Raw genomic sequence first — 14,604 nt, forward strand, 5'->3', positions numbered from 1 at the left:
TTTCTATATCTATAAGTCTGCTTCTGTTTTGTAAATAAGTTCATTTGTATTTTTTTTAATTATATTCCACATATGAGTGATATCATATAATATTTGTCTTTGTGTTTCTGACTTACTTCACTTAGTATGATAATCTCTAGGTCCATCCATGTTGCTGCAAATTGCATTATTTCATTCTTTTTTATGGCTGAGTAATATTCCATTGTATATATGTACGACGTCTTCTTTATCCATTCCTCTGTTGATGGACATTTAGGTTGCTTCCATGTCTTGGCTGTTGTAAATAGTGCTGCAATGAACATTAAGATGGCATGTATCCCTTCGGGTTATGATTTTTTTTCCAGATATATGCCCAGGAGTGCAATTGCTGGGTCATATAGTAGTTTTTAAGTTTTTTAAGGAACCTCCATACTGTTCTCCATGGTAGTTGTACCAATTTATATTCCCACCAACAGTGTAGAAGGGTTCTGTTTTCTCCACACCCTCTCCAGTATTTGTTGTTTGTAGACTCTTTGATGATGGCCATTCTGCCTGGTGTGAGGTGATACCTCATTGTAGTTTTGATTTGCATTTCTCTGATAATTAGTGATGTTGAGCATCTTTTCATGTGTTTTTTGGCCATCTGTATGCCTTCTTTGGAGAACTGTCTATTTAGATCTTGTGCCCATTTTTTGATTGAGTTGTTTGTTTTTTTGACATAGAGCTGCATGAGCTGTTTGTATATTTTGGAGATTAATTCCTTGAGAATTCCCTGAGACTATCTTTTCTCCATTGTATATGTTTGCCTCCTTTGTCATAGATTAGTTGACCATAGGTGCATGGATTTATCTCTGGACTTTCTATCCTGTTCCATTAATCTATATTTCTGTTTTTGTGCCAGTACCATGCAATTTTGATTACAGTAGCTTTGTAGTATAGTCTGAAGTCAGGGAGCCTGATTCCTCTAGCTCCATTTTTCTTTCTCAAGATTGCTTTGGCTATTCTGAGTCTTTTGTGTTTCCATACAAATTGTAAAAATTTTTGTTCTAATTCTGTGAAAAATGCCATGGGTAATTTGATAGGTATTGCATTGAATCTGTAGATTCATTTTGGGTAGTATAGTCATTTTGACAATATTGATTCTTCTAGTCCAGAAACATGGTATATCTCTCCATCTATTTGTGTCATCTTTGAATTCTTTCCTCAGCATTTTATAGTTTTCTGAGTACAGGTCTTTTGCCTCCTAAGGTAGATTTATTCCTGGGTATTTTATTCTTTTTGATGCAATGGTAAATGGAATTATTTCCTTAATTTCTCTTTCTGATCTTTTGTTGTTAGTGTATAGGAATGCAAGAGATTTCTGTGTATTAATTTTGTATCCTGCAACTTTACCAAATTCATTGGTGAGCTCCAGTAGTTTTCTGGTAGCCTTTTGGATTTTCTGTGTTTAGTAGCGTGTCATCTGCAAACAGTGATAGCTTTAATTCCTCTTTTCCAATACAGATTCCTTTTATTTCTTTTTCTTCTCTGATTGCCGTGGCTAGAACTTTCAAAACTATGTTGCATAAAAGTGGCGAGAGTGGACACCTGTATCTTGTTCCTGATCTTAGAGGAAATTCAGTTTTTCACAATTGAGAATGATGTTAGCTGTGGGTTTGTCATATATGGCCTTTATTATGTTGAGGTAGGTTCCCTCTATGCCCACTTCCTGGAGAGTTTTTATCATAAGTGGGTGTTGAATTTTGTCAAAAGATTTTCTGCATCTACTGAGATGACATATGGTTTTTATTCTTTAGTTTGTTAATGTGGTGTATCACATTGATTGATGTGCATGTATCGAAGAATCCTTGCATCCCTGGGATAAATCCCACTTGATCATGGTATATGATCATGGTATATTGTTGGATTCGGTTTGCTAGTATTTTTATATGTTGTCCATTTTAATTCCTTCATAGTTTTTTTCTCTCTCTGCTGAGTTTCATATGCATCCTGTTTCTGTTCTATTAGTTTTAGGTGTGCAACATGATGATTTATATATGTATATAGTGCGAAATGATTACCACTGTAAGTAAACATTCATCACCTCACGCAGTTACATTTTTTTTTACCTTGTGATGAGAACTTTTAAGATTTATTCTTTTAGCAAAAAAGTGGCCATCTTGATTTTCTTCCAGAACTATGGAAGTACTTTATAACAATTTAGCACTGATCTCTTTCTATTTGGACTTAAATAATATTATTATCTGACGTTTTGCTTCTTTGTTTTTAATCTCACAGATCAGGCGCTAGAATGCTATTGTTTTATGCAAGCATGTCTATCTTTCTCCATTGTATTCCAGCCCATCCATCTGCAGTGATTTTCCTTCCTGTAGTACAGGTTTTTGAGAACTTTATTTAGAGCATGTCTCTTGGTAGAAAATGCCCTCAATTTTTGTTTATTTCTATAAATATCTTTGTTTTATGTTCATTCAAGGAGAGTTTACTATACATATCATTACAGATTGATGGTTATTTTCTCTCAGCATTTTATAGTTAACCCATTTGTTACAGATTCCTTCATTGTTAAGATGCTTGCTGTTATTCTGTTCCTTTTTAGGAAATCTTTCCCTTCCTTATGGATGCTTTCAAGCTATTTCTTGTTCTTTGATGAGCAGTTTTACTAAGCGTGGATTTCTTTTCATCCTGCTTTGAATATGTTTTGCTTCTAGATCTTTAGGTTTGTGGTTTTCATCAGTTCTGGTAAATGTACTGCTGCAAATTATTCAAATATTTCCTTTTCCCATTCTCTTAATTTCTTCTTTCTGGGTCTCCAATCAAGCACATATATTAGACCTTCTCATTCTGTCATTCATGTTTCTGCTAAAGCTCTCAAAATGTTTTATCTGATCTGTCCTTTCTATATTCTGGATAAATTATTTGGCTATAATTCCCTCCTGTTTAATCCACTCATGGTATCTGATTTCAACAATTTTTAAAATTTAGTTTTTCAAAGTCTTTTTATTCATTCCTGATTATTTTAGCCTCATCTTTACAATTACATTCTTTATTTCTTTAATTATTTTATACATAGCTATTCTATATTCTATGTATGTGACAGTTTCAGTGATAGCAGTACTTCTAGGTCTAAATCTTTTATTTCTGGTTACTGCTTACTTTCTGTCATACTGGCATACCTCCTGGTTTGTCAGGGTAATCTTTGTTAGGCAGTGCTGGATTTTAATTTGTAGGAATCCTATGGGCCTAAGTTAAGGGGAATCCTTTCCTATCAAGGGAGATGACTTTTGTTTGTGCCAGGAGCCAGAGGTTACCCACATCCAGGATTGTGTAACTTTATGCAAGTATTCCAAATTGTAGAATTTATGGATCCTAGATTCCTATGCACCTTAAAATTTTGCTGTGTATTGTTCAGTTTTCTTCTAATAAGATTATACTGATTTCAGCCCCACCAGCATTATTTGAAAGTGGTTTTTGCTTTTTCCGTGAATAGTCCCATCACTATATTGCAATATTTGCCATTTGATAGATAAAACATGTTCATTAGTTTAACTGACATTTCTTTAAATATTAATACCTTAGCAGCTGTTTATGGTTAATCAACTATGAATTGCATGTTAATTCCTTTTGCTCATTTTTCTCTTGGTGATATTTATCTTTTTCATGTTGATTTATAGATGCACATTTAATATCAAGAATAGTAACCTTCTGGGACTGCCCTGGCGGTCCAGTGGTTAAGACTCTGCCCTTCCTTTGCAGGGGGCATGTGTTCGATCCCTGGTTGGGGAACTAAGATCCTGCATGCCGCGTAGTGCAGCCGGGAAAAAAAATAATGATAATAGTAACCTTTTGTCATGGCTTGCAAATATTTTTCCAAGTTAGTCTTTTTTTGTTTTGGTGCAAAAGTTTTAAACTTTGTACTCAAATCCATCAGTGTTTTGAAAGACTGAAACCTTCCTATTGTGAACAGATTTTCTGTTGACTGCTAAGCTATTCAATCATAACATTTTTAGCTAATGCAAATAAAATTGATGAAAAGAATTATCACGGGAAGGGAAAAAGAGCCTCAGTATGATTTATATATATATTTGAATTTTTCCATTTTTTAGTCATTCTGTGTAAACTTCCCTAGTTCCATTTGAGAAATGATTGAGTCTCAAACATAAAATGTATCTTTAGTATGGGAAAAGATGTACTTTTACAGACTTTATTCCATTTTTGCAGGGAAGATAACATATTCTTTTATCCTTTATGAACGAACAAAACTTAGCTTTGTTTATTTCTGAGAACCTTAAGTGTTACCTTCTTCACAGTGTGATATTTTAAAGTACTTACAACCGTGGTTTTTTTGCACTGCAGAGAAAGGTATAGTTTAGATAAAAACAGGAATGTGAAGGAGGCCCAAGTGATTCTTTTCCATATTTTTATAGGGCAAATGAAGAGGACTAAATGTGCTGAAATTGATGTTGAGACACCAGACTCCATTCTGGTTAATACAAACCTACGAGCACTAATCAACAAACACACCTTTTCAGTCCTTCCTGGAGATTGCCAACAGCGACTGCTTCTACTACTTCCAGAGGTGGATCGACAGGTGCGTTCTTTCAGGCATATCAGCAGTTTTATAACCCATCTGGGGCTTCCTTCAATCATCACCTTTAGAACTCCTTAAGACTTTTTAAATGGCTTTTGTGTGTACCTGTAAAGAAGTGATATCAAAGGTATTAAACAAGAAATAATATTTTTTAATAGGTTGGCCCTGTAAGGCTCATCAAGGAAAAGAACCCTCTTATCAGAAAGATTATGGAATAAAATTTGTCTAGCTATCCTATTAGGATGTAGACATCCTCAGAATATAGTTCAGGAGGAAGAATTGTCTTAAGGCGTTACATTGGGGTTTTTTAATGGATTTTTGATGGGATTAAGAATGTTAATTATTTTTCCTTCTTTTGTTAAATTTTTCTAAAACAAACATTTATTGCTTCTGTAATAAGTTTTGAAATCCAATATAAGTTATACTCCTTAAGAAAACAAAACAGTACCCAGAAGAAATGCCAAAGGTTTGGAAGAGTCTAGTCAGGGACCAGAGAGATTTAGGTTGGTCAGGAATAAGGCAAAAGTCTAAGACTTAGGCTTTCATCAAGGAAGGAGTGACTAGCAAGTCAGTCCCCCTTTTGATCTTCTGTTTCCTCCTCTGCAAAAGGATCATTATGATTTTGTGAGGTTTGTTCAATTCTGAGATTTTTTTTTTTTTAATTAATGATTATTTCGAAGTACCTAACTATGTTCTAAGTAATCTGTTAGGCACTCCACTTTTTTCTAATTATTATAAAAACATGATGACAGAGAGTTGTTTTCCCTGGTTTACAGTAAGAAAGCTAGATATATTCCCTAGTTTATAGAAAAGTCAAAACTAAATCTTTCTCATTCTGAAAATCGTTTTTCTACTAGACTATATTGATATCAATTTCATATTGCTATGAATCAGCACCTGTGAAAGGTCAGATTCCATTTCTGGGGAGTTCAGATAAGTCAGGTATACTACCAGCAGTAGAGACAAAGAAGTAAAACTGATCCTTCCCAGCTGCTGCTCTCCCCACCTTAACACTCCTTGGAGAAATTATAGCTTTGGGGATGCCCAGTTCTTGGTTAGAACAAGTTAGGAGACTGAAGTTTTGGCAGAGTTTTTAGAGAGCTTCTCTTCTTGCTAGGGATTGCTCTCATCTTTTTTAAAGACTCAAATTTTAGGTTGGGACTAATAACACAAGACCTAACAGAGGATATATCTATAGAATTCTAGTGTGGGTTCCTCAGAACCCTGCGCTCAGGCTTTCTCTAGTTGCGGTGAGCGGGGGCTACTCTTCGTTGCAGTGCGCGGGCTTCTCATTGCAGTGGCTTCTCTTGTTGCGGAGCACAGGCTCTAGGCGCGTGGGCTCCAGTAGTTGTGGCACGCGGGCTCAGTAGTTGTGGCGCACGGGCTTAGTTGCTCCACGGCACATCGGATCTTCCCGGACCAGGGCTCGAACCCATGTCCCCTGTGTTGGCAGGCGGATTCTTAACCACTGCGCCACCAGGGAAGCCCCAGAGCTGTCTTTTGACTAATGGCCCTTATCCTGTCTTAGAAGGAGAATTGCCGCATGTAATTTCGGAATTAAAAGGGACCTTAAAACTTACCCAACTTCCCATTCCTGTGGGGTAATTTTAATAGGAGGCTACTTGCCTGTCTTTTTCAGTTATTGTGGTGGGAGGACATATTAATCTGAGAATATGGAGTATGGAGTTTATTAGTGAATTTATTAATGAAATTCTGCTTCATTGTCAGATGAAATTTGGAGTTTATCAAAAATTCTGGTTATTACTAACATGAAACATTGGAAACCATCTTTTAGTGTATGGAGTACTCAACAATGAACAGTCGAAAAACATTATTTAGACCAGAGAAAGGAACAAGGGAGGGGCATGGATTAAAACATCTCTCTTCAGATATATTTGAAGACCAATCTATGGAAGAGGTAAACTTCTTCGTTTCTCCAGGAAGCAAATTTGGGGTTAAAATAACATTTTTTTAAACAGTTGGAGCTGTTAAATTGTAGAATGGATTGACTTGTTTTGGAGAAACTTGCACAGCACTGGAATATTCAAGGAGATGTTGGATGACCTGTCCTCATAGGGAAGCCTGTTACTCCTCTGCCAAATCTATAGAGTACATATCAGCAGCCAGCAAACTGTAGCCCACAGGCCAATTTCAGCCCACTGCCTGTTTTTGTAAAGAAAGTTTTATTGGCATTCAGCCACTCCCATTAGTTTCTGCATATTATCTATAGCTACTTTCTGCCACAGTGTCAAGAGTTGAGTTGTTGCAACAGAGGGTATATGGCCTATTCGTAGTCTATCTCTTAACAAGAAGTTTCCCAATTTCTGCTCTAGGGCCAGGGGAAAATAATATTGGCCCAGATAGATTTAGAAAATAAAGTGAGTTGAGTTCCTTAATCCCTAGAATGTCCAAATAGTTACCTAAATTTTCTTCAAAAAATTGTTTATGACTTTAAACTTAAATTTAGTCTTTTAATCCATCTAGAATATTTTTTATAGTGTTCTGAAATTGTGGCTCAGTGTATTTTCTACCGACTAGATGGCCAATTGTTCCAGCAGTACATATTTAATGACCATCTTTTTCTCTCAGTTTGAAATACCATCTTTGTTATATATTCTATTCATTTACAGGCATTTTATATTTATAGGCACTCTCTCCTCTTTCACTCATTTCTTTGTTAACTCTAATGCTAGTAATAATTGTTTTGATTGCAGTGGCTTTGTGTGGTATGCTTAATAAATGGTAAGGCAATTCCCCCCTGTCAGTTTTTCATATTAATTTTTTTTTCCATGTGAATTTTAAGATCATTTTATTAATGAAAAATCTGCATAGAGATTCTGGTAGAAATCTAGATATTAACTTTGGGCAGAATGACAGTTAATAAATAAAATCTCTAATGCAGAGAAGAATCTTAAAACCTTTTGGCAAGACATCACAAATGAAGTCAGTGAACAGATAGATTGGAGGAAATATCTTTAAAGTATGTGGCAGTTTTACTATGTATAACATGCAAAGGATTCTCACAAGATAGTTAAAAATAAGCATCCTCATAGAATAATGAGCAAATAATAGGAATTGGCATTTCACTAGATGGCAAATGTAAATATTCAATAAACATGCAAAAAGATACACAAAACTCTAGTAGTCAGGATGAAGGAAATTCTAATCATTTCAAACTCATTAATAGGCAAAAATTAAATAGCCTGTTGATATCTCTTGTTCACAAGATAAGGAGTATGCTCGTATATTTCTAGTAGAAATGTGAATTATTTTATTAGCCTTTCTGGAAAATAATCTGTCTCTTAGTTACACACACACACACACACACACACACACACACACAAATATTTCTTTGCTTTCGGAACCTATCGCATAGAAAATAGCACTAGTATATTCATCTTTACTGGAATGCTTATTGCAGCTTTGTTGATGGGAAAGCACTGGAAACAAAATATATGTTTATGATCAGGAAATTAGTAAATGTATTGAGGGACATTCATACAGTGAAACAATCTGCAGCTATTATAAAGGAGCTAAAACTATGCCAGTTGACTTGGAGAGACTTCCACTTGTATTATGTGAGAAAAGTACCTCTTATGTATGTGTTTGCAGATGATTCTTTGAGTATAATTAACCAATGCGGAACGGAATTGAAAGGAGAGGAAGAAGGGAGGAGAGGTAAACAGGAAAGAAGTTTTTTAGAAAAAAAATAATATTACATTATAAAATAGAAGTGTCCGTAATAAGCAGCATGGTATGATACAGTCATGTTTCTGTAAAATTTAACTTACACACATTCTTTTCTAAAAGGACAGGAACATCAAATTCCACATGATACAATTGGCTTTCTTTCTAAGCTTTCTGTGGCTTATTCTTTGACCCAGGTTGGTCCAGATGGTCTGATGAAGTTAAATGGCTCAGCCCTTAATAATGAATTCTTCACTTCAGCAGCCCAAGGCTGGAAGGAAAGACTTTCAGAAGGTAAGTGTTCAACTTTATGTGTCTCCTAGGATGTGTATGCACTTGGAAGGCATATTTGCACCTCTGAGCCTCAATGGGTATTTGCCCAGTTTTGGAAGGCAAAGGATAGAACATTTCATAGGGTAGAACTAGCTATTCTATGTGAAACACATTGCTAGACTTTTATTTAGAGCATCTAACCAGGTTTGGCTCCCGAAGGAGTTCAGCAGCATGTTTCTTTAAGGGTTTAAAGTCACCTGGTAAACTAAAAAAAATGTAGACTTTTAGGCCCTATTCCTAAAGATTCTGTTTCATTAATTCTAGCTTAATGCCTAGGAATTGGAATTTTAATAAGCAGAATATAGAATTAGAGTTATTTTATGGTGCTATGAATCATGGTTTGGTAAGCAGTGAGATAACTTCTTTCTTGCTGCCCAATCTCAATGAAACTTAACAGTAAAAAGAATCTAAAAAACTAAGAACTTTTTAAACTGCTTTGAGAAATGTTTCACGTACTGTAAAATTCACCCGTTTGCAGTGTACAGTTCAGTAGCAGCCAGAGCATTTTAATAAATACAGGTTATGATCAAGAATTGCTAACTGTGGTTACTGCTTTGCCATGTTTCTAATTCTAATCTAACAGATTTACAGAGGGTATATTATAAAGCATAAAAAAGTGATTGATTGACTGCGTCTGCATAGCGTGTAGTGTCGGTCACTATTAACAGTTCTTAACCCTGACTGCTCATTATAATCACTTGTGGTATTTTTTTAAAATACAGACATCCGGGCCCCAAAAACAATGATTTTGTTTTGCCTGTGCTTCAGTGGGTTTTTTTAATATCTGTACTTTTCACTGTAATTGTTGACTTTTCCCTTCCTGTTTTTCTTTTTAGGGCAAATTCTGTGTAGAAGGGATCTCTTACTGATTACTTTCAGCCTTTCTCTTTCTTGAAGATTTCCTTGAGCAGAGACCCCCTTTTCATGAAAGAGTCAAAATCACATGAGCACTTTAAAACATACCTGTTACCAGTACTTTCTTTAAGAATAATTTGGATTTATGTTCCCTACTCCCCAACTTTTAAAAGTAGATATTATCAACAGTGATACCTTGATTATTGTTACCTTTTTTTTGCATATGAGCAGTCACTGCTATACCTATAGTCATGCGATCATATTTCGTGAGCAGCAAAAACTTTGAACACTGTATACATGTGAACAGAATTCAGTACTATTTATTCCTCATTCCATCAAGCACAGTAGACACAACCAAAGAGCAGAAATTCAGAAGTTCTGGGTTGGATTCTGACAGCCAGATCCCTCTTCTCCCACTCATATGCCTAGGATTGTGATATCCACTATCCTCCAACACTTTTCCTTTCCCTCTTCTTACCCTCAGGAGGTCTTAAACTTCAAATCTACCATTTCCACTTCTTATTCTCTAATGTCCTGGGTATTAGAGAATAAAAAAACAGCCTATCTGAGTCACAGGTTTGAAGATGGCCTACCAAGCACATTCATTGTTCTCTACTGATAGAGTGGGAAGAATTGAGGCGTGGTTGGTAGTTTTGAAAATAAATGGCATATTCAGAGCAGCTGTGTCTTTGGCATATTGAGTGTCTTGTTGCTAGGGCACTAGACTCATACAGTTTCTGGAACAATTAGAAAACTAACAACTCCAAAATAACTCCCTACTTTTTTTTTTTTTTTTTTTTTGGCCACACCGTGCAGCTTGTGGGATCTTAGTTCACCGACCAGGGATTGAACCCAGGCCCTCGGCAGTGAAAGCACAAAGTCCTAACCACTGGACCACCAGGGAATTCCTACTCCCTACCTTTTTACTGGAACCTCAGATGTCTTTAAGCAGGGCCATAACTGTTCATTATGCAGTTAGAGCTAAAAGGTCTAAAGCACAGGTTGCCTTGGAGAAACAGAACTTTTTAATAATAAAGTGTCCAGTGGCATTATTTACTGAAAGCCTATGACCAGATGACTATTTTTCCAGTGGAAGAGAAATGACAGACTCAAGGTTTGTAAGAAATCTAGAGGGACTATGATATTTGAAGCAGAGGTGAGGGTTGCTACAAGAAAGGCCCAGAGAAGTGGCCAGTTAACTTCAGCTGCGCACTGGTAACTACATGGAGTGGCGTGCAAGGGTTTTTATTTCACCTGACGGCTCCTAGGTAGTTCCCCTTACAGTGAGGAATTTGGGGGCATTTCTATTACTTTCATGTGATAGTATTCTGACTCCTGCATGAGTCTGTCATGATTTACAAATAGTTGAAAGTAGCAAATAGCATATTTCTATTGAATATCTTTTTTTTCCCCCTTGGTACATACAGGTGAGTTTACACCTGAGATGCAGGTGAGAATTCGACAAGAGATTGAGAAGGAGAAAAAAGTAGAGCCTTGGAAAGAACAATTCTTTGAAAGCTACTATGGTCAGAGGTAAATATCAAGACAGGTTCTGTAAACCAGTGTTAATTCCTATACATACGTCATGTGGTGCTTCATCTTATTACCTTTCCAGAAAATCTAGTCTGCAATTTCCTTCATTTTTTTTCACTAGTTCTTTTTTACCAAGAAAAATTTTTTTTTCTTACGAATCTTAGGTACACAGAATTGGATTACTCATAATCCTTGACTCTTTTTTTAAAAATTTATTTGGCTATGTCGAGTCTTAGTTGTGGTGCGTGGGTTCTTCCTTGTGGTGTGCAGGCTCTTCCTTGTGGCACGCGGGCTTCTCTCTAGTTGTGGCGTGCGGGTTTTTCTCTCTCTAGTTGTGGCACACGGGCTCGAGGGCGCATGGGCTCCAGAGCACGTGGACTCACTCGTTGAGGCACTCAAGCTCATTAGTTATGGCGCATGGGCTTAGTTGCCCCACAGCATGTGGAATCTTAGTTCCCTGACCAGGGATCAAACCCGCGTCCCCTCCATTGTAAGGCAGATTCTTTACCACTGGACCACCAGGGAAGTCCCAATCCTTGACTCTTAACACATATTACCATTGTAGATGGTGTGTTTTCTTTTTTTAAAAAAAAAAAAAAAAAAATTTATTATCTTGAATTAGAGTCCTTACTTTGAATAGATTGGTTTTTCTTCCAGTAACTTTATAATATATAAGAATACTGAAGTTCTATACATTTTTTTATTGTAGTCAGTTATCCCACAATAGGATAAGTTATCCAGAATCACTAAGGAATCCTGTAATATGGACCATTGTATTCAACGTGTAATTAAACAGCCTTTCTTCTGTAGAAGGCACTGGAAGATATTCATAGCTGAATCAAGATACAGACCCTTTTCTCAAGGGGCTATAGTCTGAGTCAGTTTTTTTCCTAACAAAATCTTAATGGGGGGATTTCCCCGGTGTTCTAGTGGTTAGGACTCGGCGCTTTCACTGCTGTGGCCCAGGTTCAATCCCTGGTTAGGGAGCTAAGGTCCCACAAGCCATGCAGTGCAGCCAAAAAAAAAAAAATCTTAATGGGGACACTTAAATAGATGACAGTGGAGCTATTGTTTGAAATAGAATTGAACACCCAGAGTTTTAATTGTCTATTAGTCTCCCTTCCTACCTGATGGCAGCCTTTAAGGATATTCCATAACCATAGCTTGAGAACGAATGGCTCTTTTCCTTATCTCCATGTAGTGTTCCTTGATCCCCTTCATGGTCATTTCAGAAGTGATTCTTAATGAGATGAAGAGCACTGTACACCAATTTTTCTACCTTCTTGGTATGAGCTTTGAGCTTTTCTACAGAAACGAGGGTGAATACATTTAGACCATTATTATAGGTAGCAGTTATTCCATAAATATTGTTCATTCCCTCCTTATAAGATGGAGCATTACAGCCATTCTTGGGTCTTTCTGTTTTTAGCTATTACTTTCTTGCCAGCTTTTTGGAAGGACTATATTTGATTACTGTCCAGATTCGTCCTTAGCCATTCCATCTCAGGGGTGCAGTACTGATTACTGAAGTCACCAAAGAGGGCTATCTTGTTTTTGCTTGTTATAAGAGGAGTCTCTAGTGACCCCTACAGGGTAGCCTAGCTCTTAGCCAGGCCACACTGTGGAAGTCTCACTTGTTCTTCACTCCCAGGATAGCTCAGAGGCACTTGATCTCAGAATTTTAGAGCTATACCAAGTGAGTTCTCGTTTTCAACCTCTAGCGAATATTGGCAGCCAGCTCTCCTGCTGTCTCCTCGGGGTCCCTGAGATTTCTTGTGCCAGCCTTTCTGCAGGTGCTGCAGAGTAGAGCTGATCACAGTCCAAACCCACAGTCCCAGGGTACATGGGTCTTTGTCTTCTTTAACTGCTCTGTGGGTAGTCTGTGATCCATGCCTCTAGGCAATGTAGCCCCTTTGTAAGCAGAAGTAATAATAATAATTAACATTATATTGAGCTTTTATTATGTGCTAGGTGCTTATTCTAAGTACTTCACATGCATTAATTTAGTTACTCATAATAGCAACACAAGGTACAATTAAAGAAACTGAGATACAGAAGGCTAGTCACTTACTTATTACATGGATAGTAGGTATCAGAGCCAGGATTTGAATCCAGGCGCTCTGGCTCCAGACCCTTCACTAATAATAATAGTGAAGATAATATATGAAAATTACCTACTAAGTGTCACAGGTTCTTCTAGACATTGTCATACACCATTATCTCATAATATATTCAATAACATAGGCCATTTCTCAACTACAGTATTTCTTTCTTCCGCCTTTTAGTTCTGGCCTGAGCCTTGAAGATTCAAAGAAATTGACAGCTTCACCCAACGATCCCAAAGTAAAGAAAACCCCAGCTGAGCAACCAAAATCCATGCTTCCTTCAGAGGCCTCTCCTGTCAGTATAGTCCCAGTAATTCCCCAGTTAGTGTCTAAAGAAGAAGTACTGCAACTGCCATCACCAGTCAGAAAAGAAGAGCATGAAAGCCAAGATAAGATGCAGCCAAACTCCAAATCCCCAGAGCCCCTACTTTCCTCAGCTACCAATACAAATGAGCTTAGCAGCGTTCCTCCCATCAAGTGCCCAAAGGATGAGGCTCTTTTGGAGCAAAAGCCAGTTGCCTCTGCTGAACAGGAGTCTGAGAAAGAGAATCATCTCACTACAACTTCAAATTATAACAAAAATGAAAGCCAGGAAGCTTTAGTTACATCCCTGAGCAAACCCAAGAGCCCTGGGGTAGAAACAACAGTAGTGAAGCCCATAGTAGAAGCAGGTCTACAGGAGACCACTATGAAAGAGCCTCCATCAACTCTGGCTGATCACAGCCCAGAAAGCCTCAAGAGGAAATCTTCTGTCACCCAAGAAGAGGCCTCTACAAACTGGGAGAAAAGACCACGTGTCACTGAGAATCGCCAGCACCAGCAGCCATTTCAAGTCTCCCCACAGCCCTTTCTCAGTAGAGGGGACAGGTTCCAGGTGCGGAAAGTACCACCTCTCAAGGTAAGAGAGCGGGAAGAATTGAAAAAGAAAGATGGTCTGAACACTAAGTTTTTGGTTGTACCTACTAAGTTTCAAATATTTGTGGTATTTCTTAATGCAGAAGCAGTTGTATATATTTGATATGCATGTAACTGTGGTCATATACGAGTAAAATTATTAAGAAACAGGCATTTAGAACTGCATCCTTATATGTATACATATAGCTGGTTCACTTTGTTCTACAGCAGAAACTAAGACAACATTGTAAAGCGATTATATTCCAATAAAACAAAAAATCATAAAAAAAGAACTGCGTCCTCACAGATCTTTATTGGGGTTTGAATACTTATTCAGATATCTGAATATCTAGTGCAGTCCACCTCCACCCACACCCCTGCTGGCTACTCTTGTATTTTAAGACAGTTATGGAAAGTATTTTGTCTCATGTGACAAAATAATAAGTATAATAATAAACAGGAGGAGGTCATTGATGTGATTAAGAGATCACATCTTAGTATCAAGAGCCATGATATGTAACACTTTATTGACTGGAGATGTATTACAGCCACAGGCATTAGTTTCTACAAAAATTCCCAGTCAATAATGTGTCAATTATTGCTGCCATAGCTGATTTGATGTTCTGAGAG

The 14,604-nt window shown here is 37.2% G+C and overlaps 1 protein-coding gene across 2 annotated transcripts in view; it reads left to right on the forward strand.

Annotated features, from left to right (window-relative positions):
* ASXL2 (ASXL transcriptional regulator 2) overlaps positions 1-14,604 on the forward strand; it is a 131,443-nt gene that overhangs the window by 102,900 nt on the left and 13,939 nt on the right. For both annotated transcript variants that reach the window (XM_082427535.1, XM_082427536.1), the window contains 4 exons: positions 4,404-4,567; positions 8,452-8,548; positions 10,870-10,975; positions 13,261-13,978. In XM_082427535.1, the coding sequence (XP_082283661.1) occupies positions 4,404-4,567; positions 8,452-8,548; positions 10,870-10,975; positions 13,261-13,978 (1,085 nt within the window). The remainder of the gene's footprint in view (positions 1-4,403; positions 4,568-8,451; positions 8,549-10,869; positions 10,976-13,260; positions 13,979-14,604) is intronic.

This window comes from Balaenoptera physalus (assembly GCF_965194825.1).
Source record: "Balaenoptera physalus genome assembly, chromosome: 15".
Lineage (NCBI taxonomy): Eukaryota > Metazoa > Chordata > Mammalia > Artiodactyla > Balaenopteridae > Balaenoptera > Balaenoptera physalus.